The sequence below is a fragment of the Culex pipiens genome, unplaced genomic scaffold (genome assembly GCF_016801865.2).
Source record: "Culex pipiens pallens isolate TS unplaced genomic scaffold, TS_CPP_V2 Cpp_Un0003, whole genome shotgun sequence".
In the NCBI taxonomy this organism is placed as follows: domain Eukaryota; kingdom Metazoa; phylum Arthropoda; class Insecta; order Diptera; family Culicidae; genus Culex; species Culex pipiens.
Genome location: NW_026292820.1, coordinates 1027177 through 1052508, shown reverse-complemented (window position 1 = coordinate 1052508; position 25332 = coordinate 1027177). Strand labels below are relative to the sequence as shown.

Here is a 25332-nt window from a genome sequence, read left to right as displayed (position 1 = left end):
CGATCATTGTCACGTTTCGGGGGGATATAAACTACACAAATGAACAGCGTTGATGTAGCAAGTGGAACATTGACCCAGACCTGTTCGGGAATTGAACAATTTGGTGGAAACAGCTGGCGTGGCTTCAGAGCGGATCGAATAGCAAGTAGAACACCACCCCCTGACATTTTATCGCTATTGACAGAGGTGCGATCGGAACGGAACACTTCGTATTCGGGGCCGAAAAGCTGACTGGATAGAGTGTCAGCTGTCAGCCACGTTTCAGTAGGGTTGCTTCGTTAGTCCAGGGTGTGCAACAGTTAGGAACGTATTCTTTTGCTTTTATGTTGAGATGGGAATTTAAAAAATATGCTCAACATTCAAATGCGTATTTCTCAAACCGCATTGTTTGTACATGATGCTTTTGGAAATGTTGACGGCGAATTATTCACTCCCTTCATAAGGCAACAGTCTTATTTTTTTATTACAGGTATTATGATCAGCTGTGTGCATTAGAAACAAAAATTATGGTTCAAGACTTTCAAGTTCCATTCAAATGGAAAGATGCGTTTGACAAAGGATCGATATTCGGTGGTCGTATGAGTTTGAGTGAGTATTGTTTGCATTTTTTTGTTAAATTCATCGCATCTGTCACTGTGCTATGTCGAGAAGGTTGTTTAATGTTTTAGCTGCAGCACTTTGTTCATACGATTGTTTTATTTTTCAGCTCTGTCATCTATGGTTTTTGAGAAAATTTGTGTATTGTTTAACATCGCAGCTTTGCAGAGTTCTTTGGCGGTCACACAGAATCTTAACGATGATGCCGGACTGAAAATGGCTGCCAAATTGTTTCAGCAAAGTGCCGGAATTTTCTTCCATCTGAAGAGTGCTGCGCCAGCCGCCATTGCTCAGGAACCGACCGTTGATCTTTCATCAGACGTTCTATGTGCATTGAATAGTTTAATGTTGGCTCAGGCACAAGAGATTTTTGTATTCAAAGCAATTAAAGATAACATGAAGGATTTAATTATTGCTAAGTTATGTTGCCAATGCGAAGAAATGTATTCTGAGGCCTTGAAGATGCTACAGAAAGATTCTATCCGATCTCTGTGGGAGAAAGAATGGATAACGATAGTTGCAGGAAAACAGGCGGGTCTCCATGCACTCACCATGTTTTTTAGCAGTATGGTGGCGAAGGCAAACAAAAAAGTGGGTGAAGAAATCTCGCAACTACAGAAATCTGTTGAACTGTTTAAAATAGCTCAATCTCGAATGGGAAAGTCCAACTTCCTTGATGAATATTTGTCAAAGGCGAACAAGAATCTAGCAGAGGCAAAAAAGGACAATGATTTCATTTATAATGAAATGATTCCGGACATTAATTCTCTTCCCGGTCCTGGAAAGGCACAGCTGGCGAAAAACTTGCCACTTTCTTCTGTAATGAGCGCAAACTTTAAGGATGTTTTTGCTGACCTTACACCCGTTGTGATGTACCAAGCGATGACTGCAAGCGAAACACGAAAAACTGAAATTGTTAACGGAGAAGTAATGAAACTGCGCGAAGGAACACAATCCTTAAATACACTGCTTTCAAGCTACAATTTGCCTGCTGCGGTTGAAACAACTGCCAGCGGATCCGCCTTGCCACCATCTCTTTTGGAGAAAGCCAACGATGTTCGTGAAAAGGGCGGCATTGATGGTTTGCAAAAGATGGTCAATGAACTGCCGGAGCTGTTAAACCGCAATCGGGAGATTTTGGATGAGGTAAGCTTGCCCCGATAACTAAATAAAAAATAATTCAAAAATGTATTCGGTTTCTTAGGCGGAACGGATGCTTAATGAGGAAAGCTCGGCTGACGAGCAGCTACGGGCGAAATTTGCAGAACAATGGACTCGAACGCCGTCGAGTAAGCTCACCCAAACATTCCGTGAAAATTGTGCTACATACAGAAAAATAATAGATAACGCCATTAATGCTGACAAAACTGTGCGGGAAAAGTTTGAACAAAACCGCAGAGGTATTGAGATTCTGTCCATGACGGAGAATGAAATGGCACTCGAAATTCCTTCAAGCGCTACAAAAAGTGACATGCGCAATTCTTCTGCTGCACAACATTTGAAAGCATTGATGGAATCGGTGAATACAATTAAGGCCGAAAGAGATGTCGTTGAATCTGAGCTGCGCTCGGCGACGATCAACCTGAAGGACCAGTTCTTAGCAGCATTGGCTGCAGACGGCGCTATCAATGAACCAGCTATTTCTTTGTCGGAAATCCGTAGAGTTTTGACTCCCCTTCAGAATCAAGTGCAAGATAGTCTGTCGCGCCAAGAGGCTCTCATTCAGGATATCAAGGACACCCATCAAAAATTTGTGTCGGAGACAGGAGCATCGGGCGAATCCAATGAGCAACTTTTCTCACAACTTGCTACAGCATATGATGTTTTCTCGGAACTGCAAAAAAATCTACAGGATGGTGTTAAGTTTTACAACGATTTGACCCAATTGTTGATTATATTCCAAAACAAAATCTCCGACTACTGTTTTGCACGAAAGACGGAAAAAGAAGAGTTGATGAAAGATCTAACGCAGCAAGCCAGCCGACAGGCTCAGTCTACTATCCCAACAGTCCCTGTACACATGGCATCTACTTCATTAATATCCGGTTAGTTTAATGATATCCAAATAAGTTCTATATTTGTAATCAATACTGATAATTATTTTCATCTAGAACAAGCAACTGCTCCTACACCACCTGCACACTCAACACCTTACCCTCTTCAGTCCCAAATAATGCCGATGCCGGGATATGGAGCAAATATGCCTTATGCAACTTATGCACCGCTTCCGATGCCGCAAGGATTTAATCCGTATGCTACACTTCCATATCCAAGTATGATTTGTGATAGAAATTGTTTATTTTTCCATAACTAATGCAATATCCTTTCAGACACATACCAAAGCTTTCCTCAAGTCCCGAATGCTGCCTATTACACGTATCCAGGCCCGGCTTCAAGTCAGCACCACCACGCACAACATCCACCACAATAATTCATAAACGAAAGTTCAAATTCTACTGTTTATGTTTACTTTTAAATTTAAATACACTGCACATTTATATTTACGGTAAATGAACGAACTTTTCCTCACTTCGCTTCGCTAGGAGACGGTGATTTTAGCGGATTGCAGACTGGATTTTCGCCATGTGATGTGATGATTGTCTAAGCCCAAGTTGCCTAGGAATCGATAATTGGGAATAGAACCAATTCCACCTGAACCAGATTCTCACCACCATGGCAGCCGTCCATTGCCGGCCGCTCCCATCTACACCGCGCACCAGGGACAAGGAAAGGGATTTGGAAGACGGGAAGTGTTGATGCTCCACTTGTTTAAGGGAAAAAAAAAAACGAAACTATTGGCACTACGCCCCTCGGGGCATGGCCTTCCTCTAACGTGGGATTTCTGCTCCGATGTTCAACTTGCAATTCAATTTGATTCTTTGTCCGATTCTTGGATTCAACTATACCAGTCTAATTCCTCCTCAAACTACCAAAGCTCCACAGTTAAGTGGAAAGCATTTTGCTTGCCAATCCTAAGGACAGGGGATCGAACCCCGCCGTGAGCTTCATGTTTTTCATTAATTCCAAATTCAATGAGTCCAGAACTTTCTCGTTGGAAGCAGATGGGTATCGAACCCAGAACCATTCGCTTATAAAGTGAACATCGTAACCATTCAGCCACGACCGCTCCTTAAAAGAACGAACTTTTCCTCACTGAGGAAAAGCTAATCACTTGATTTTTTTTACAAAGAACTTTGTTGTAAGGTTTCTGAAATTGTTATACTGGTTTAGCGGTGCGGCTTGGTTTTGTTGTCGCGCTTGTTTCCGATCGATTTTAAGAGTGATTTTTGCGTTCTTTTTATTCAAAAATAGCTTGACAAGATCCGCGAAGCTCTGATGAAGAGGAAAATAGTGAAAGTTTTCTAAAATCTCGTGTTCTTTTGGGTTAACTTTGTGTTTCTAGTTTCGTTTTTTTTTCGCGGATCTATGGAAGCCATTGTGCTGTGGTTTCTCATCAAAAAGCCGTAGCGAGAGATGTCACACCAATACATGGAGAATGCAAAGAAGTGGTGAAAATTAAAATTTTCTCCGGGCTGAATTGATGCATGTGTTAGTGCAATGTGTTGCGAGAACCGTCGGGTTGTGAAAGAAGATTTCGGCTGTTTAGATTGGTGTTGGTGATTGTTCAGTTGTGGTGCTAATCAGGAGTGTGTGAAGTGACGGTTTGGGCCCAGCTCGGCCAGCTTTGCTCTCTGAGGGCATCTCCACCACAGGGACCTAATTGCGTTGCAAAGCTAATTTGGCACCCGCGTCAAGCCCACCGCAGTACTTGTGCGAGAGCTAATTTAGCTTCGAGTTCATCCGTGTTCATCCGAATCTAAACAAAACTCAGGTTTGCCCCGGGATCTAACGGGAGCAAATCATTTGACGGATGGTTTTTTCAAGCAAAACAATGTAATTGGGCCAATGTGAGTGTGTAAACAAAGAGTTTATCCTGCTCACGTCAGTAGATGTTTACGTTAGCAGTGAAGCTTGATTTTTCGATTTCAATTCTAGAAATATTTTCCCTCCTGTGCTGCAAGTTTACAAATGAAAAATTACTTTTGGCAATCTGGGGTGATGCAGTTTAGTTTTTTAGATCAGATTGGGGCTGTGTTTGATTAATTTTGCTCATCGCATTGTCGATCTACTTCCGGACATGCAAGAGACAAGTCATTTGTATTGAGTAAAGGTAAACAGTCAAGCAAAATATTTAAATAAGCCAATGTGGATTTGAAAACAAGCAATCATGATCTTAAATTCCTAAATTCTTAAATTCTTAAATTCTTAATTTCCTAAATTCTTAAGTTCTTAAATTCTTAAATTCTTAAATTCATTCGAGCTGTCACCGTCGGCGCGTAAACATCGTCGTCGAATTGTAGCTCTCACGAAAATTAATTTATTAGTGCTACCGGTGGTTATCCAGCGCCCTGGGGAAACGAAAGCAGCCCAAGCCGCCGCCGCTGCCCGGCGAAGGCGATTCCGGTCGGGACAGTGCATCGCAAATCCTGCAGCGGGTGGACTACAAGAAGGCCCGCAAACAGCAGAAGGAAAAGGTGATGACGCCGCCATCTTCGAGACGCCACCGAAGAAATTCGACCGGCGGTATCTCATCGATTTCGGACCAGCTGAACGAACATCGGCCACTGACCCAAGTCGGGAGGTCTTCCGGGGGATTCCCGACGGCGAATCAGTTCGAGATGCTCGACTTCGACATCTCCGGCGATGAGGCAGAAAACGTAAACAATGGCGGCGGTGGTGGAACTTTTGCCGCTGGTGATGGTGCTGCTGGTGGTGATGCTGCTGGTAGTAATGTGAAAAATCCGCCTCCTGCTCCCGCAAAAATACGCTGTCCGCCGATCTTCGTCCACGGTCCAGTGTTCCAGCGCTCAACCGGCTGATGTCAACGACCCAGCTGGGCGCCGACGATTACCACCTGCGGGTAAACAAAGGATACATCCAGATCAGGGTGTCGACTAAATCTCACTTAACTTCTGTGGTGAGTACTTTGAAGCAGGCAAATGTCCAGTTCAACACCCATGGAACCAGTGACGAAACCCCGGTGAAAATCGTCCTTTCCGGATTACCAGTGTTTCCGGTAGAAGACGTCAGGCGGGAACTCGAAGATGTGTTTCTTCGTCCCACAAGTGTGCGCCAGATGGGAAAATCGAAGCACGGCGATTACGCGCTGTACCTGCTGCAGTTTGAGAAGGGAACCGTGAAACTTCAGGAGCTGCAACAAATCAAGGCGCTGTTCAACGTGATCGTCCGTTGGAGGCACTACTCCAAGAAGAAGTCGGACGTCGTCCAGTGTTTCCGGTGCCAGCAATACGGCCACGGGATGAGAAACTGCCATCTGGAGGCCAAGTGCGTCAAGTGTGGTGAGCGCCACCAGACGACCGCATGCGCACTCACCGCGCGTGCCGACGTTGTGGTCAACGACGACCGCTCGCAAATCCGTTGTGCTAACTGCAGCCAAAACCACACAGCGAACTACAAGGGTTGCCCCGCCCGCCTCAAGTACCTGCAGGACTTGAAGGCCAAGAAGAAGACGAGTCCCGCCGGCAGAAGCAACGCTCCTAAGGTGTCTGCAGTTCCTGCGCCTATTCCCAGGCCACCGGGTGGTGACTTGAGCCAGCTGCTCGGCAGCATCGCGAATCCTGGGCTCTCGTACTCGCAAGCCGTGCAAGGCCAGCCCGAGTCGCCAACCTTGTTCACCGTCGAGGAGTTCATGTGCCTAGCCAGTGAACTCTTCACTAGGCTTTCGAATTGCCAATCGAAGGCCATGCAATTCCTCGCCCTCAGCGAGCTCATCATCAAATTTGTTTATAATGACCAACCTTAGCTCGCTGAAGGCGATGAATTGGAACTGCCGTTCCATCCGCAACAAGGTTGTGGAATTTTTCCACTTCCTTGAAACGCACCAGATTGATATCGCTGCAATCACAGAGACCTGGCTGCAGCTCAACAACTCGATGTATCATGAGCACTACACTATCGTGCGTGCGGATCGCGAATCGACGGAGGCCACCCGGGGGGGAGGAGTGGCGCTTCTGGTGCGAAACGGCATCGACTTCTCCAAGCTGGAAACCTCTACCCGTGCAATCGAGTCTGTTGGGATCACATTCAAGACGGACCCGGCACCAGTCAACATTTTTACCGTCTACAACCCCGGTTCTCCTCGCAGGGCAACGCTCAGCCAGCTTCGACGCGATATCCGCCAGCTCAGCAGTATCAATGGGCCATTCTTCCTGGTGGGTGACCTGAACGCGCGACATAGGATGTGGAACTGTGCCAGGGCCAACAAAGCAGGGCAAATCCTGCACCAAGAGTACGAGTCCAAGGACATCTACATACTCGCTCCGGATACTCCCACCCGCTGCCCCGCTGGACGAGGGAGGCCTTCCACGTTGGACCTGGTCATCTCAAACAACCAGGTGCAGATGTCGAAGCCGATAACGCACGTTGAACTGTCGTCGGACCATCTGCCGGTCACCTTTACGATCGACGTTGATGTTCCAGTCGCCCCGGCTGGAAGACTCGTCCGATGCCTCGACAGAGCCAACTGGAGCACTTTTGCTCGCTCGATCGAGCGGGAGGTCGACCTTAACGCTAGCTGGATCAACACTCTAGATCGCTCGGAGAAAATCGACGACGCCATCGACAAGTTCACCGCCATCCTCAAAGCTGCTGAGGAAGCCGCTGTCCCTTCGCGTAGGATCCTACCTCAGAAGAAGGACATTCCCGACGAGCTGAAGCTGCTAATCCGGCTGAGGAACGTGCGGCGTAGACAGTTCATCCGAAGACGGGACCCGCTCATCGGAGCGGTGGTGACCCACCTGAACAACGTCATCAGCACCAAAAGCGCCGAACACCGCTACAAAAACTTCGGCTCAATGCTGAGGAACCTGGACAACGGCAACAACAAGTTCTGGAAGCTTACCCGCAACCTCCGGAACACGGTCAAGTACAGTCCCCCGCTGAACGTCAACGGAGACCTCGTAGCGAGCCCTTCAGCGAAAGCCGAAGCGCTCGCGAATGCATTCGCCGCTGCCCACAACAACGAGCAACCAGGTGATCCCGAAACATCGGCCGTTGTGGAGAACGCGCTTGGCCACATCCGAGCGACAACTCCTCCCGTGCCTCCGGCCGCCCTTGTTAAGCCGAAAGAGGTCAAGGCGATCATCCGCACGCTCAAAAACCGGAAGTCTCCAGGGCAAGACGGAATCCGGAATACGTGCCTCAAGCAGCTGCCAAGAAAAGGGTTGGTCGTCCTGACCAAAATCTACAACGCTTGCCTGGCCTTGGGCTACTTTCCGGCCTGCTGGAAGCACGCAAACGTGATCGCCATCCCAAAGGCGAACAAGGACATAACCAACCCAGGTAATTATCGCCCGATCAGCCTTTTGAGCAGCCTGAGCTCCTGGAACGGGTGATCCTCGCCCGGATAAACCGTCACCTGGAGACGGAGCAACTCATCCCACACGAGCAGTTCGGCTTCAAGCCGGGGCACTCAACGGTGCACCAACTCGCCCGTATCTCGGAGATGGTGAAGCGCGGCTTCCTGGCGGGGAAGTCGACTGGCATGATCCTTCTTGACGTCGAAAAGGCCTACGACTCCGTGTGGCAGGACGCCGTGGTCTACAAGCTCTTCCGCTCGAACCTCCAGCCGTTCCTGGTCAAGATCGTCGAGTCGTTCCTGACGAATCGGTCGTTTACGGTGACGGTGAATGGCGAGCGTTCCTCCGTCCACAACATCCCCTTCGGCGTGCCTTAAGGATCAGTGCTGAGCCCGACTCTCTACAACATCCTCACCTCCGACGTGCCGATGATCGATGGAGTGTCGTACGCATTCTTTGCGGATGACACTGCATACTTGGCATCGGATAAGGACCCGAAGATCGTCGTCACCCACCTACAAGCGGCGCAGAACAACCTCGAGGAGTTTCAGCGGAAGTGGCGCATCAAGCTGAACGCTGGGAACACCCAGTCCATCTTCTTCACCAGGAGGCGTGCTGCACGGCACCTTCCCCGCAGATCGATCAGCGTCAACGGCCAGCCAGCGACGTGGGACGACGACGTCAGGTACCTGGGTGTGGTGCATGACAAAAAGCTGAAGTACGACAAGCACGTGAACAACATCATCGAGAAGGTGGATCGTTCCACCAAGGCGCTCTACTCCCTGCTCAATCGGCGGTCGAAGCTGAGCATCAAGAACAAGTCGCTCGTGGTCAAGTGCATCATCCGTCCAATGCTGACCTACGCTGCTGCGGTCTGGGGCAACTGCGCCAAATCGCACCGTAAGCGACTCCAGGTGAAGCAGAACAAGCTGCTCAAGATGGTGCACAACCTGGACCCGTGGTACCACACCGACGATCTACACGAGCTGGCCGGCGTCGACACCATCGACGCAAGCATCGAAAAGGCAACGAGAACCTTCAGGACTTCCTGTGGGATGTCAACGAATCCGCTCATCGAAGCACTCCTCCGTCAACAACTGTGATATTAGTCTTAAGCCAAACATAGATCTAGGGTTTTTTCTCAAAATTTATTTTCCCTAAAAGAGCACGCAGCTAGCAAAATCTAAACTTAGAAACATGTACCCTCCCTGTAAAGGCTTTTGAATTGATCTCAGTTGAAAGGTTCTCCAAATCTCTGAATTGCAAATGTAACATCCTGGAGCAGAACTGTTAAATTCTAACAAACACTAATTGAATTGAACAAATAAATTCTTAAATTCTTAAATTCTTAAATTCTTAAATTCTTAAATTCTTAAATTCTTAAATTCTTAACGGTACACATCAACCATCGCTTTTGCACCCAGATTTCTGTTACAGACATTTTAGTATCTTCAAAAATACGAGAACTATCAATATGATTTTTTATTCATCCCCTAAATTACAGTCTTCAAAGTTATTTACAATAAAGTTTAACCATTTTGACATTCAGATTCTTTCAGGATTGGGTCCGTAAGTTTGACAAATTTGGAATAAGAAGACAACAACTTCTTCGGTTGCTGTGCACCCTTAAATTCTTAAATTCTTAAATTCTTAAATTCTTAAATTCTTAAATTCTTAAATTCTTAAATTCTTAAATTCTTAAATTCTTAAATTCTTAAATTCTTAAATTCTTAAATTCTTAAATTCTTAAATTCTTAAATTCTTAAATTCTTAAATTCTTAAATTCTTAAATTCTTAAATTCTTAAATTCTTAAATTCTTAAATTCTTAAATTCTTAAATTCTTAAATTCTTAAATTCTTAAATTCTTAAATTCTTAAATTCTTAAATTCTCAAATTCTTAAATTCTCAAATTCTTAAATTCTTAAATTCTTAAATTCTTAAATTCTTAAATTCTTAAATTCTTAAATTCTTAAATTCTTAAATTCTTAAATTCTTAAATTCTTAAATTCTTAAATTCTTAAATACATAAATTCTTAAATTCTTAAATTCTTAAATTCTTAAATTCTTAAATTCTTAAATTCTTAAATTCTTAAATTCTTAAATTCTTGAATTCTTAAATTCATAATTAGGAATTCATTTGAGATCAGTTGGACAGCGCACTGGACTCACAATCCAGAGGTTGCTGGTTGGTACTAGTAATAAAGGCCGACATGTGGGCTAACAGCTATAAAGACAACTTCTTTTTTTTTACTTAATTTCGACCAAAAAACTATATCTGTCCCTTTAATTTCAAAATTCTTCATTTTGAGATTTGGCGATGATTTTCAATATTATTATATCGAATACATTATTATTAAAACGTTTGTGATTTTCAGTCGTATTCAAAAAGGAAAGCTCCAATTGGGTCCTAAAATGAAGCTTAGATTGCTGAAATTATTGTTTACAGCGATAAAACTTATTTTTCTGAGTACAATGACCCTTTGTACGACCACAAAGAGTTTAAAATGGATTTTTAAATCAATTTTGAAAAATTATCCTCGCGGTCCTTCTTGACAGAAAAGTTCCTACTTGACAGCTCGTTCCAAGGGGACCATAGTTGATCCATCGAAAAAATGTTGTCTTGTCAATATTTTTTTGTGCATTCAAATGAAAAAAAGTGATCAGAAATGGTTTATAATCGTGTTTTTACCGTTGTACATAAAAATTGACATAGGGCTTTAGTACCCAATTCTTTGATTTTTTCATCAAAACATATTGCAAACAAGCACCGCGCGAAGAAACGTCAAACCCACTTTCCGTTTCTGTTACTTTTCAGTTGCGTATCGCTTAACCCTTTCCGGCCTGAATTTTCAAAAAAATATTTTTTATTCAGTGATGGGAAAATGATTCTTATGACCATACGAAAATGATAGGCTGGTTTTGGAAATTTTGATATTTGGGTCATATATGACCCATCAGGCTCGAAAGGGTTAAGAAAAATATTTTCGTGGCCCTTTCCCTGACCTTTTCTTGTGCGTTTTTTTTTAATGGAGTTTTTCGTTCCTTCCGATCTACGTATCAGCCTTTACGGTACAACTATTCAAACAATTTTTAAATGAAAAGAAAATAAATAAATAAAAAATCAACAAACACATATTCGCAATTTTTCCTTACTCCCCACTGACGTGATCAAGATATACCCATTAAGCATAAGCATAAGCATAGGTGCCCACCCGCAGTTGCTACTCCGCAGTTGGTACTATCTTTCCTCGCTTCGCAACTTCTCAAAGGCCCCTATCATGCTGATCAATACCGGCGCCGGCCACGACCAGTGGTAGGGTCACGGGGAAGTGGATGGGAATGTTAGTCCGATACTTGAGTGATAGAGACCGCCCAATCGACTGCTTCTCCGACAAAGTATCACATGAGTTTTGAGGGGGTTAGTAGATGGGTATGAGGTCAGGATTCACGAGTGGCAGTGATATGACCATGAGCATTTTGTTTATCGGTTGAAAATTTTAAATCTTAGGCAGCCGGCTGCGGAAAGATAAATAATTGATTATTTTAAAATGTTTTTTAATCGAACGTGTGCCAACCGAGCAGTAGTGCTATGGGCTGGACTTATAAGTATATTTTTACTGTTTGTACAATTTAGATAACGCGAGCAAATTTCAAAAATAGTAAATGAAAGACGCTTTACTCTTCATAAAATCGATAGTTTGACGAGTTAATATTAAAACTGCCTGATGGAATAAATTATTACAATCAACGAATATAAACGAAAAGAAAACAGTGTTTTCATCATAAAAATTTAACACATTATTTGGATTGCATCAATCTACTGGTACAGTTGACAAACTAACGAAACGACAGCAAAATGATCAAGAACGCGTATACTAAATTATTTAATAATAACCCTATAACGATTATTTCCAATAAGATATGATTTGGATTTAGCGACCGATTTTGTAGATTTTACGCGGTAAAAAAATATAAAAACAAATGCATTTATATAATAAGAACGCTCTCACCCAGATTCAGCATCCACCTTGGCATACAGTAGTTGATAAGCGCCTCCACAGCGCCTGGTTGGTTGGTCGTTCAAAGCGATCGAAGATTACAGGTAGCTGCTGTTTAACCCTGCTCCCCCGGTATGGCACCACCCAATTTACGGCGACATACATTTAGCATTCATATTTTTTAGCTAAGATTTTCGGACTGATATTTCTAATTCCTTCTCACTTCACTGTAGTTATGTCTGCAGATTTCTTCTAAAATCTGTATAACCCGATTTCGCCCTTAAGAAAAATTCCACTCTTCCTTAGCTGTCAAACATTAACTGCAGAATCCATCTCTTGTGGTTCATCAACCACTACCAATACACTCACACTTCAGGCAAAGCCTGCTTCGACTGCTTTGACTCAGCCAAAAGCGATGCGTTCACACACTCACACACGCATTCTGCTTTCCTGGCCCCTCGCTCCGTCCGTCGTTGATGGACCGTTGATGGACCACGACTCCAAAGCACCCGGCCAAGACTCGTGATCAAGATATACCCATTGTTTACAAACTCACATTGGCCCAGTTACATTGTTTCGCTTGATATCCCTAGTAACATTTCGTGCTTGCCATTTCATTAGGGCACATAACTTTTATAAACAAGAGTGTGTCCCTTTCACACCTCATGTAAACTGTCATTTGAGTGAAAGGGATACACTATTGTTTACAAAAGTTATGTGCCCTAATGAAATGTTAGGCTCCATTTTAGGTTTTAAGTAGGCCATAAAAGCCTTTTTAGGCCGTATGAGGGTTTTCAGAACCATGATAAAACCTGTAAGTTTAAAAATGTTACTATATTTGAATTTTAATACATAATTTAAAAATGTTCAATTCAATTAAGTTATTTTTAAATTTTGAACATGTATGTTCAAATTACATTAAATTAAAATATAAGTGGTTGATTATTATTTATTTCAAAAATACTGAAAAATGATCTATTCCATAACTTTTTAATTTAATTAAGTCGTTTTGAACCAGTGTTGCGTTCCCCACGCGCTCGTGAGCGCTCACTTTTCGCTCATTCGTGAGGAGGAGCGCTGCGCGAGCTAGCTCACGTTTGCCCGCGCTCACGTTTGCTCCGATTTTTTCAGCTCGCGTTTGCCCACGCTCGCGCTCGCGCTAATTTTTCGCTCACGGAGCGCTCACTTTGGAAGTATCGCGAATCGTTTAACTTTTTGAGATAGTTTTTTTTTTCAATCCTAGTTAGATTTTGTTCTTAAGGCGCAGCATGTCAGTGGAAACAAGGAAAGGGTATGAGCGCGTGAACAAAAAGGACTGTAAACTTTAGAAAAACTTACAAAACAATGAAATAATTCAAGAAGATTTATGCTGGGGTAAGTTCGATTCAATGTTATATGCTTGGTTGATTAAAATATAAAATTAAACTGTTTTATGTACCTAAACAGTTTGTTGGCTTTATACCATTCCAGCGTGCGGATCAGAATGAGCAACCATTAAACAAAAGTCATTCCATTCAATAAATCGTTCAGTGCTTGGAAACGACTGATCATTTTTATAAAGTTAATCTTTCTCTTTCTCATTCTAGAAAATAGGGTAAAATTTTTGAAACAGTTCTCTTTTTACAAAAAAGCCTCCAAATTGCTAGAGTTTGAAATATCTCATTTGAATGAAATAATATAAATTGTCAATGTTATGGTTTAGCACATAAAAGGTGGCTCCTCTTCCGTCAAGTAAATTATATCTAACACTTCTGCTACCAAGCCTCTGAAAATGTTCAATTACACATTCAATAAATGATTTTTTGAATATGGACATTCTCTAAAATGTTCCGAATATGAGGGATGATTATAACACGTCAATGATTTTTTACATAAAGAATGAGTTAGCTCTTTGTTAGCACACTCAAGAGTGAATCATTCTGCCCCTTGGCTAATTCTGAATTTAAATAGAAGGTATATTTCGGTTCGCCGACTAAATCCATTTTATTGCTTACTTTTATTTGTTTGACCACTTTCTTGTTTGTTTTTGCTGCCTGTGCTGAGATAGTTCTAGAAAGTTCGTTTCAAACAGGCAGATGCTTCAACAGGGAAAAACAACTACCTACTTTGGCTCACCAGCTCACGTGAGCGCAAAACGCTCCGGTGAGCGTGAGCGAGCACGAGCTACCTGATAAAAACTCACGCTCCAGCTGGAGCGAGCACGCTTTCCGTGAGCGCTCGCTCATTCGCAACCCTGCTTTGAACCAAATTACTGATTTCTTCAATATTCATTCAAATTTGATAATCAAAATAAATGCATCTTCAACCAAAACAAATACAAATCATTCTAAAAATCGCTGAAAAAATCAGCTACCCGCAGCTCCGGGACTTCTCGAGCACCTATCTTGGCTACTCGACGGATCTCCGATGAACTTTTTCTTCGCTGAATGAACTCGAAGGCTAATTCAGCTTTAGCTTTGCTACCCGCGGTGCGAAAGTTGAGGTGCAAACATGTCGGGAGCAAATCGGATGAACTCTTTCAAAATTTTGAAAATGATATTTTATTGATGTAAGCAAACAATTTGGACATATAATGCAATTGGAAGCATGTTCTATCATGATAGAATGTATTTTTATTGATTTCGATCAACAAAACGGCTAGAATTTGAAAATGAATAAATTAGATCCCCGCGGTGGGCTTGATTCGGTAGTCAAATTAGCTCCCTGCGGTGCGAAAACGTGTATTAGCTACGGAGCAAAGCTAAAACTGGGGATCCAACCGATAGGTTTGCCACGCAATTAGATCTCTGCGGTGGAGATGCCCTGAATGAACTCGAAGGCTAATTTAGCTTTAGCTTTGCTACCCGCGGTGCGAATGTTGGGGTGCAAACATGTCGGGAGCAAATCGGATGAACTCTTTTAAAATTTTGAAAATGATATTTTATAGATGTAAGCAAACAATTAGGACATATAATGCAATTGGAAGCATGTTCTATCATACTAGAACATAGTTTCATTCATTTTGGTCAACAAAACGGCTAAAATTGGAAAATGAATAAATTAGATCCCCGCGGTGGGCTTGATTCAGTAGCCAAATTAGCTCCCAGCGGTGCGGAAACGTGTATTAGCTACGGAGCAAAGCTAAAACTGGGGATCCAACCGATAGGTTTGCCACGCAATTAGATCTCTGCGGTGGAGATGCCCTTAAAGTTTCTTATAATAAACTGGATACATGCACAATAGGATGTAACAAAAATTGCGTCTCGGGCGTCGCAAAGTGCGACGCATATCTTTTTTGCCGGGGCTGATTTTTCGAAAAAATGCCAAACTTTGAAGGTCTGTACCGAACTCCAGGGTGCTCAAAGGGTGCAAGCTCATATTTGGGGTTTGGGTTCATTACGCCCACCGGAACAAACCCCTGGATGCCCACCAAAAAGTCATTTTTGTTACACTCTAATGCACAAAGTAAATTTTTGTTTTCAAATAAATCTGTATTTTATTAAGTTTAAGTTTGTCAAATACATAAACAGCATGTATCGCAAACTTTCAATCAATCGGTTAAAAAACAACGTTCTGCTTACTGAATCTGCAGTTCAACACAAAGGATTTAGTTAATTGTTACAGAAATTGCATCATTGTAATGCGGCGTTTGTTGTGGGGAATTCGTCAAAGACTCTTTAGCGCTCTCAGTTGCCGCACGATGCTTTTTGTGTGTGGTTACTGCTCTGTTTCGTTTGTCCACACCAATATCTAACACCTCCGAATTCCCCAATGGTTGTTCCTCCAGTGCTGCATCGTTCGTACTTTTCGATAGTGGTTTCGACGCCATTTGCTGCTGATTCATGGCGGATCCCATTCGTCCTTGCATCTTGTTCGGTTTGGAGCGTTGCTGTACAGATCCTGCCGTATATAACGGTGTTATAACATTTCCCACCGCTTTTGTACGACCTTCCCGAAAGACCTTCAAATAAACATACACATAAATTAGCATGTAGAAAATCTGCTCCAACATTAACATTACCATCCGCTGCCCAGGCTTCATGTATTCTGGATTCTTAATAAACCGGAAGCGGACAACTGCTTTATCTCCTGTCCGAAGGCATTCCTTGGACATCTGGAGAATTTGAGCCGTTTGCCGAATGCTTCCACAGTGTACCATCGCTGACCAGCGGCCATATTTACTGGAGATCGTGGTGGGGTGATGAAGAACCAAAATCTCACAATCGAATTCCCAGCAAGCCTGCACAAAAATATAAAAGTTTATTTATCTTACGCAATACAATATAAAAATTATATAAAGCAAAACAATGTAAAAATACTTGAAAATGGTTTTTAAATAAACATTGCATTCTGCTTAAGTTATAGGATGGTTACTTTAAGCATGAGCGGGATGCACAGTTTGTGTACAAACCCTATTTAGTAGTTTTAAATTGTTTAGCCAAATTTGACCATTTGAAATCGAGGAAAATCCATTATGTTTGTTTTCGCGTGTATGATGTGCCATAGCCACTTGACAGGTTTTCTTCGATTTCACTGCATAGAACAATTGAAATTTAATCTAGCATCTCAAATTTACCTGCGGATTGACCTCTGGGCTAACTAATACCATGCCCTTCCTGATCTGCGATCGTTTCACCTTTTTCTTCATCGCAAAGCTTGCTGTCTGGCCACTACGAACCTCACTTACCACCATGCGTTTGCGATGTATGCTCTTGATCGTAATGGGTGTGAAATCTCCAAGAGGGTTAGGTCCAAGTAACAGTACATCGTTGAGAGTAACCACGCCTTGAAGAGTAATTCCAGAAACAACTGTTCCAACACCCTGTCGAAAGAAAGCGCTTATATGAGTGCCCATACTTTTGGGTGGGACAATCGGTACAAAATCTATCGAGAAATTTAAAGTGCAACATGGAGTTAAACTTTGTGTCAAGCTGCTGTGATCTCTTTTTAATTTCTCGATAAGTATCACTCAAAAAAATATTCACGTTGAAGTTACGTGAAAAGCTATGTGGTATTTTTCCACTAAAGTTTTCACGTAACTTCTACGAGGCGGCCCTAGTAGAAACGGAATTTGCTTGGCGAGATCATTTCACGTCGTTTCTACGTGCTTCACACGTAAAAGCTAAATGAATCAATTGATGATTTCTACATGTTTGTTGCAGTAAACATTATAGTGACCTTCTAGTACTAATGTGATCTAATTTCGGATTTTTTGTCAAAAGAAAAAAATAAAGATGCAGATTTAATTACAATTCAGATCAATGTTTTATTGAATTTTCCATTTCAAACATTTAAAAAAATGGCCCAGTCCCTCATGTAACCGAGCGGGAAGACCTTCGCGCGCAGCTTTTCGATTCCGCTGCCCTTCGTGGCCGCACGGGAACCCGTTCCGAATTCGTCGTCGTTGACGAAAGCCTTTTATGCCACGTTGACGTGGCCGCACATCACCGGGGAGAGGTTATTAGTGAACAACTAGGCAAAGCAAGTTGGGTGCTCGGATGGTCGGAACGTTTTGGGATTACGTAGTGCGTGGCAAGGAAGAAGTCTGAGAGATGGGCAACCACGTTCAGCTCTCGAATTCCGCGCATCGGTTTGTTGATCTTGCCGGATACAGCTTTCTGCACCACACTGATCAAGGCCGACGAGAGGATGGTAGCAAAGCATCCTCGCTCTCCTCCGGAGCAAACTCGGCAAAGGTCCACGAGCCGTTTGCAATGTCCGTGACATTTTTGGTGGGGTCGATCACCACGACCAATCGCTAATGTTGAAACAGGCCAGAATTCAAGTGGCCACCGGAAAAATATGCTGCTTCCAGAGTTCGGCAGCTGCAAAAACAAAAATACAATTAATTATGAATAAATTCATTCAAACTTAATTAAACATACCGTCTGTTCTATTTTTGATGAAATTTTGCAAGCACAAGTCCGGCAGCAGTTCTTCACCGAGCGCCATCAATTTTCATACTAAAATAATCACGTAGAAATTTCGCCGAATGGCGCACTCGCGTTCCGTTGAAGTTACATTTTGAAACACATAAAAACTACATGAAAAATCCTAGTGGAAAAATACCATAAGGCTTTTCAACATCAACGTGAAAACTTTTTTTTGCCAGTACACTTTCACATTATTTTTACGTGTGTCACGTAAAACAAGCCTAGCGAGGGGAAAATCGGAGTTACGTGTTTTTTCCGTTTTTTCAGGTAGCATCAACGTGTGGATTATTTTGAGTGTAGAATGCCAAGCCGCCAACAATATGGCAGAAAATAAAAACTAATTTATCAGCCCCCTGGCACCACTGTAAATGACTACACGCAAGTTTCAAATCACTCAGTTTTCATCAAAACCGAACCTAATCAGAAATGAGTAAAGGGGAATTCCACGAAAACTGAGTGATATTCACCCAGATCCAAGGGAAGAGCTGAAAAAGAAAGTGAACCCGAAAAATTTGAACGTCAGTCGCGTGATTCAAGGCAAAGATGGAGCGGTAATGGTAGTTTTGAAGGATGAAGGATCGTCGAAACAGCTGAAGGAGAGTGTCAAGAAGGCAATGGGAGATAAATTTGACGTGTCTGTACGAGAAAGCATTAAACCTACAATCGAAATAGTTGGAATGAATGAGGAGTACGAGGAAAAGGAACTACAGGAAAAGCTTGGTCAGCCAGAATGACGTCTTTCAAGGTCTCAAGTACTTCAAACTGTGGAAGTTCCTGAGCAACCCAAGGCGAGAATATGCACAGTACTCTGCGATTGTGCACAGCAAAAAATTGTGTAAAAATGGAAGGTGTAAAATGGAATGTTGAAAACAGGAAGGTTCAATATTACATCTGTTTTAGACGAATTGTCACTAAAAAATTCAGCCTAACAGATTTTACTCTTAAAAGGTTAAATATTTCGATGGAAGGTGTAATTTTGTGACGATTTCGATGCAATATTGCATATAACAGGTTTTCGACCTTTTTTTCGATACCTAATTTGACAACTGTCAAAACTTGTTGTTTTTCAAAGGCCGCCGCAGATTGATTGTTTTGTGTTTGCTGCTGCTCGGGTGCAAGTTTGTTGTGGCAAAGGAAAATCGTGACGAAAAAGTGATTCTGCGCGTCCGGGTTGTCCAAAATGTACAGCAGAGTACGGTTCATGTGTGTGTGCTTGTTTGCGCGTTTTCCTCTTACGCGCTGGAATACTGGTGTGAAGAGAAGGTGTCTAGGAAGTTTTGGGAAAATTCAGCTTTTGCGGAGAGCATAATGACCGGTAACATGCGACAGGCGCGTGATCCCGACACGGGATGGTCGTTCTGCTTCTTTGATCCCAGAGCCAAAATCGAGATCTTCGAACGGCCGTGGCCCAAATCGACAGTGTTTCCGCGGGGTTACATCTGCAACTCGATCAATCTGGTCTTCCTCCCGTACGTGTTCAACTCGATCGAACGCGAGGTGGGGAATCACTTCTCCGCCGAGAGAATGGCCGCGCTGGACGATCCGGACTCGCCCGACTTTGAATCGACCTTCGAGTTCATCAAGGCGCCAATCATCCGCAAGGAAGTGCGCCGGAAGAACGTCAAGCTGCCGCTGAGGAGGTGAGTTTTACCCTGAGATGTTCCTAATTCTCCTTAATGACCCTGAATTTCTAAATGTAGAGCCGTAACCGACCCTGGCTGTTCAGACCCTTGCACGAGAAGTACCTCTACGTTGGGCGGCGAGGTCTCCTACTACGCAAGAACATATACCATACCATACCAATCAGCATAGCGCACCAGGTACGCGTGCTGTAGCAAGAAGACGCTTCCATCTTTCTCGGTCTTGTGCTGCTACTCTCCAATTTCCCAGGTTACAGATCTTCCGGATGTCCCCATTCACTTGATCTCCCCACCGTGCGCGCGGTTTCCCTGCTCTTCTGCCTGTACCGCCAGCTGGTTCAGCGCGGTCAAAAAGCAGTCTGGCTTTCGTCCATTCGGGCGACATGGCCGGCCCATCTGAGCCTCCCGATCTTCGCCTGGGTGGCGATGGTCGGTTCTTCAAGAAGCGCGTGCAGTTCGTGGTTCATGCGTCGTCGCCACACTCCGTCAGACACCTGCACTCCACCGTAGATCGTTCGTAGCACCTTCCGTTCGAAAACTCCAAGGGCACGTTAGTCCTCCTGCCGCATCGTCCAGGTCTCGTGGCCATAGAGGACTACCGGTCTAATCAGTGTTTTGTACATCGTCAGCTTCGTGCGGCGTTGCACCCGATCCGAAGTGAGGGCCTTCCGTAATCCGAAGTACGTACGATTCCCAGCAAAAATACGAGTCCGGATCTCTTTGCTGGTGTCGTTGTCGGCGGTTACCAGCGATCCCAAGTACACGAACTCGCTCACCTCCTCCAACTCATCATCATCCACAGCTAGAGGGGTGAGACTTGGGGGGCCGACGTCCCTCGAGCCCCTTCCTCTCATGTACTTTGTTTTCGTCGTATTCATGCCAAGTCCTACACGTCTTGCTTGTACCTTCAGTCGGGTGTAGACATCTTTCACCGTCTCCAGGTTTCTTGCCACAATGTCGATGTCATCGGCAAAAGCAAGCAGCTGATAGGACTTGTTCATGATCGTGCCACTCGTTTCGATGCCCGCCCTTCGAATGATGCCCTCAAGAACGATGTTAAAAAGCGCACAGGATAAGCCATCACCTTGCCGCAGCCCTCGGCGTGATCCGAAGGGTTCCGCTAAATCCCCCGAAACACGCACGTGACACATCACACCATCCAAGGTAGCCTTGATCAGTCGAGTCAGTTTATCCGGAAACCCGTTCTCGTGCATAATCTGCCATAGCTCCTCGCGGTCGACTGTATCATAGGCCGCCTTGAAATCGATGAAGATGTTATGTGTGGGCACGTTGTACTCACGACATTTCTCGAGGATCTGTCGGAGACAATATATTTGGTGGCGCGCGCCAGTGAAGCCCGCTTGGTAGGGCCCCACGAACCTCCTTGCATGGGGTGACAGCTGACGACAGAGGATCTGGGAGAGGATTTTGTAGGCCGCGTTGATAAGCGTAATGCCGCGGTAGTTGCCGCAGTCCAGCTTATCGCCCTTTTTGTAGATGGGGCACACGACACCATCCATCCATTCCTCCGGTAGCTTCTCCTCCTCCCAGATCTTGGAGATCACACAGTGAAGCGCCCTCGCCAGTTTCTCTCCTCCATATTTGAAGAGCTCACCGGGTAACCGATCCTTGCCGGCAGCTCTGTTGTTCTTCAGCTTCCTGATCTCCCTCTTCACCGTCTCCAGATCAGGTGCTGGGAACTGTTCATCAGCTGCGGGTGCTCCAAGGTTGATTCCATCGCCGTCTCCGTTCGCTTCATCGCCGTTGAGGTGCTCGTTGAAGTACTGCTTCCACCTGTCCAACACCTCGCTTTTGTTCACGATCAAGTTTCCCACGTTGTCCCTGCATACATCGGCTCGCGGCACGAAGCCTTTGCGGGACCGGTTCACCTTCTCGTAAAACTTCCGCGACTCGTTAGCTCGGATTAGCTGCTCCATTTCTGCGCAATCCCGGTCTTCCTGCTGGCGCTTTTTGAGCTTGAAGACCGCGACCTGCCGATTCCGTGCCTGCCTGTATCGTTCCACGTTCCCTCTCGTCGCCTTGTGCAGCTTCCTGTCGTAGGCTGTCTTCTTCTCGGCGGTAATCCGTTGGCACTCGTCGTCGTATCAATCGTTTCGGCTGACTCGGATCGCACTACCCAGTGTGGCTTCCGCTGCACTGCCGATGGCTGAGCGTATGCGACTCCAACCATCTTCGAGCGAGGCTGCGCCAAGTTCCTCCTCACCTGGCAGATTCGCTTCCAGCTGCTGCGCGTAACTGTGGGCCACATTTCCGCTCTGCAGACATGCGGTGTTGAACGGAGGGGCCCGCCGGCTTCGGCGTTGGTTGAACACCGTCGACAGCTTTGAGCGCATATCAACTCCAACTAGGTAGTGGTCCGAGTCAATGTTCGCACCGCGAAAGGTGCGCACGTGCGTTACGTCCGAGAAGAATCGGCCGTCGATCGTTAAGTTCCGTTGGTCAGGTGATGTCCAGGTGGCTTTGTGGATGTCCTTGCGAGGAAAGTAGGTGCTCCTGACCACCATTCCCCGGGAGGCTGCAAAGTCGATGCAGCGTTGGCCGTTGTCATTCGTGACCGAGTGCAGGCTTTCTGGGCCTATAGTCGGCCGAAACATTTCCTCCCTTCGAACCGAGCGTTCATGTCCCCAATGATGACTTTCACATCCTGCCGCGGACAGCCGTCGTACACCTCCTCCAGCGTCGCGTAAAATGCTTCCTTTTCATCATCGGACTTTTCCTCGTGGGGGCAGTGCACGTTGATGATGCTATAGTTGAAGAAACGGCCTCTTTTCCGCAACTTGCACATCCGCTCGCTGATCGCCGTGAAGCCGAACACGCGATCCTGCATCTTGCCCCGCACAATAAAGCCGGTACCCAGCTTGTCCTTGCCGCCGCTCAGAAAAAGGGAATCGGTCTGCCGACCGATGCAACTCTTTCGCCAAAGCGAATTCGAAACCCAGAAAGTTTAGAGACCTGCAGTTCCAAGAACCGAGTCGCCAATCGGTGTTCTGCTTTTTAATGGGCTTCTGCCGTTTGTTCCGGATCTCCAATCTTCTTGCCATTCGCGATCCTCCTTCTTCGGTAGGCAGCCTTATCAGGGCCGCGCTACCTAGTCTCGGGGCGACGAGTTCGCCTAAGAGCTACCGAAACTTAGCTCCGGTTTTCTCTCGCTACCGTAACGGGGGCTTTTGTCTCGAAGCCTAACGGTCTTCATACCCGGAAGCGAACGTAGCAGCAAAACATAAATTTGCTGCTTTGGAGTTGTGTGCTTTTGCGCTACCGAAACCACTTTTTAAATTTTCAACAATTTCAAAAACTTTTGCGACTTTTTTTTCCTGAAAATTTTGCACTTTCGACACACCGCGATCGACCCTTAATGGTGTGCGTGTCGTCACCCGTAGCGAAACACTAGCAGAGGCCACGAACGATCACTTGTTTTGCTTCCTTTGTTTCTTCCCACGATGCCGCCGCTGTGCAGCAGAATGATCTTCACTTTTTCTGCTAATCCACCGGCCGCAGGGGGAATCTAATACACTGCACTGATTCCCGGCACACTCCCGCGTTGATTAATATCACTTCGGGTCGCGATAAAACCGAATAACCGTGGTTTTGCGGATACTTTCGCGGAGTCGTATCGACGCACAACAAACGCGCACTACTGCACACACTACGCAAGAACAGTCCCGCCGTTTCGCCGTTACACCTATCCGGTTCCCAACGTAAGCCCGCATCGTCATCACAAACAGCGAGGGAGTCTCCGATACGGCGTGTCCCCTGTCGATCGACTCGTGATCGAAGTTTTCAGCGGCAATCACTTGGTAAGTGGACTTCAGTGCAAAATCTCGACAAGTTCTTTACTAACCATCAACGCTCTTTCCACAGCCCTAACCGCCGCCGAGAAGTATCCGTTTCAGTTTCCAGACTCCAGTTTCCGCTCAAGTCGATGGACACAGCCAATCGGGTAAATTAATCTATAGAATTCTAAAAGCAAAACGTTACATTTCGGTTCCTTTCTCAGGAAAAACAACAACGGCGAAGATTGGTAAAGCGGGCAAATTCTTCGACTGATCCGGAACCGGATCGCGAGTTGACAAGCAGCTGGTACTGGTCTCGTAACCGACGCAGGGCCAATCGCCAAAGGACGTACCAGTAGGGTGTAATATGGTTGTATGGAAAAAAATAAAGTTGTCCAAATTTGGCTAGCACAGCAACTTTTTGGTTCCTTATAGGGTCCTTAACAACTCCCCAAAGTTTGGGAACGATTGGTTTAGTCCTCACTTTGCGCAAAGCAATTCAATTTTCCATACAAATTTGTATGGGAAAAATAATTTTTTTTAATTTTGAAATTTATAAAATCCGCGTTTCACGCTACACAGAAAAAAATAATGTAAATTTGGAAGCTTTAATTTTGAAAGGTTGAATATTACCTCTTTTATGATGTAATATTACCTCAATTTAGACTGAAAAAGTGACATTACACCAGAAAAGTGGTAAAATTACACATTTCCAGAGGTAAAATTACACCTTTTTTCTGACATAAAAGATGTACCCCTTCCCAGATGTAATATTACCATGAATTTATTTTCTGTGTATATCAAAACCGGATTCATATTCGGATGCTCTGGAATGTGCTCTACAACTTTCCCGAAGAGAGTATGGTGCTAACTTGCTCCTATAAAAAGATATAGCGTGTTCAAAACTCGTCTAAAACGTGATTTTCGATCAAAAAACACGTTTTAGACGAGTTTTGAACACGCTATATCTTTTTATAGAAGCAAGTTAGCACCATACTCTCTTCGGGAAAGTTGTAGAGCACATTCCGGAGCATCCGAATATGAATCCGGTTTTAGTATAGCGTGAAACTTGGATTTTTTAAATATCAAAATTCAAAAAAATGATTTTTCCCATACAAATTTGTATGGAAAATTGAATCGCTTTGCGCAAAGTGAGGACTAAACCAATCGTTCCCAAACTTTGGGGAGTTGTTTAGGACCCCAAAAGGAACTAAAATAATGCTGTGCTGGAAAATCGATTTTGATATTACACCCTAACGTACCAGTCTACCACCTACAGCGCCGTTCATTTGACCAGGCTAGGACTGGAATCACGGTAGTGATGTGGCCCTAAATATTCAAAATTGACTGAAATAATAAAGTATTTTTTCATAAAGCAAGGTTTGTTTATACTCCTTTCAACTGAAGACAGTTCTATACCTATCCGCTTAACTCCAAATAAAATGCACAAAATTACACATTTTTAGAGACAAATTTCGACATTCGTTTGCAATTTTGAGCATTTTCTGTTGCAAATTTACTCATTATATGAGGTGAAATTATATCATATATGATACAAATTTACACATATTTAGAGGTAATATTAAACATTTTTTTTGACATTAAAGATGTACCCCTTCCCAGATGAAATATTACCACGATTTTTTTTTCTGTGTGGAACTGGACGCTGCGACATTCTTTAAGGTGATGGAGCTGGAAAAACTCAACGTTGGATGGGACCGTTGCCGTGTTTTCGACGGTGTGGACGTTCTGCGTTGTTTCAAGTGCTGTGGATTCAATCATAAAGGTGCTGATTGCAATGTGGAAAGTGAGATATGCCCGATTTGCAGCGAAAATCATTGCGTGATGGAGTGTAAAGCGACCCAAGAAAAATGTATCAACTGCACAGAAAAAAAAATCATGGTAAAATTACATCTGGGAAGGGGTACATCTTTTATGTCAGAAAAAATGTGTAATTTTACCTCTAAAAATGTGTAATTTTACCACTATTCTGTTGTAATGTCACTTTTTC

General features: G+C 44.2%; 2 protein-coding genes across 5 annotated transcripts in view; one reads left to right on the top strand and one right to left on the bottom strand.

Moving 5' to 3' along the window:
* The window catches only part of LOC120429089 (programmed cell death 6-interacting protein), a 40661-nt gene extending 20952 nt beyond the window's left edge, over nt 1–19709 (top strand). The window contains exons 3-7 of one of the 2 annotated variants that reach the window (XM_039594249.2): nt 470–588; nt 707–1743; nt 1802–2642; nt 2709–2870; nt 2928–3108. In XM_039594249.2, the coding sequence (XP_039450183.1) occupies nt 470–588; nt 707–1743; nt 1802–2642; nt 2709–2870; nt 2928–3028 (2260 nt within the window). In that variant the 3' untranslated portion in view covers nt 3029–3108. Of the gene's footprint in view, nt 1–469; nt 589–706; nt 1744–1801; nt 2643–2708; nt 2871–2927; nt 3109–18154; nt 19528–19587 lie in introns of those variants that run through there. The other variant, XM_039594250.2, reaches the window with a different exon arrangement.
* LOC120429090 (GTP-binding protein 1) overlaps nt 15431–25332 on the bottom strand; it is a 60378-nt gene continuing 50476 nt past the window's right edge. For 2 of the 3 annotated variants that reach the window (XM_039594254.2, XM_039594252.2), the window contains 3 exons: nt 16531–16776; nt 15976–16194; nt 15431–15915 (listed from right to left, as the gene is read on the bottom strand). In XM_039594254.2, the coding sequence (XP_039450188.1) occupies nt 15562–15915; nt 15976–16194; nt 16531–16776 (819 nt within the window). In that variant the 3' untranslated portion in view covers nt 15431–15561. The remainder of the gene's footprint in view (nt 15916–15975; nt 16195–16530; nt 16777–25332) is intronic. The other variant, XM_039594253.2, reaches the window with a different exon arrangement.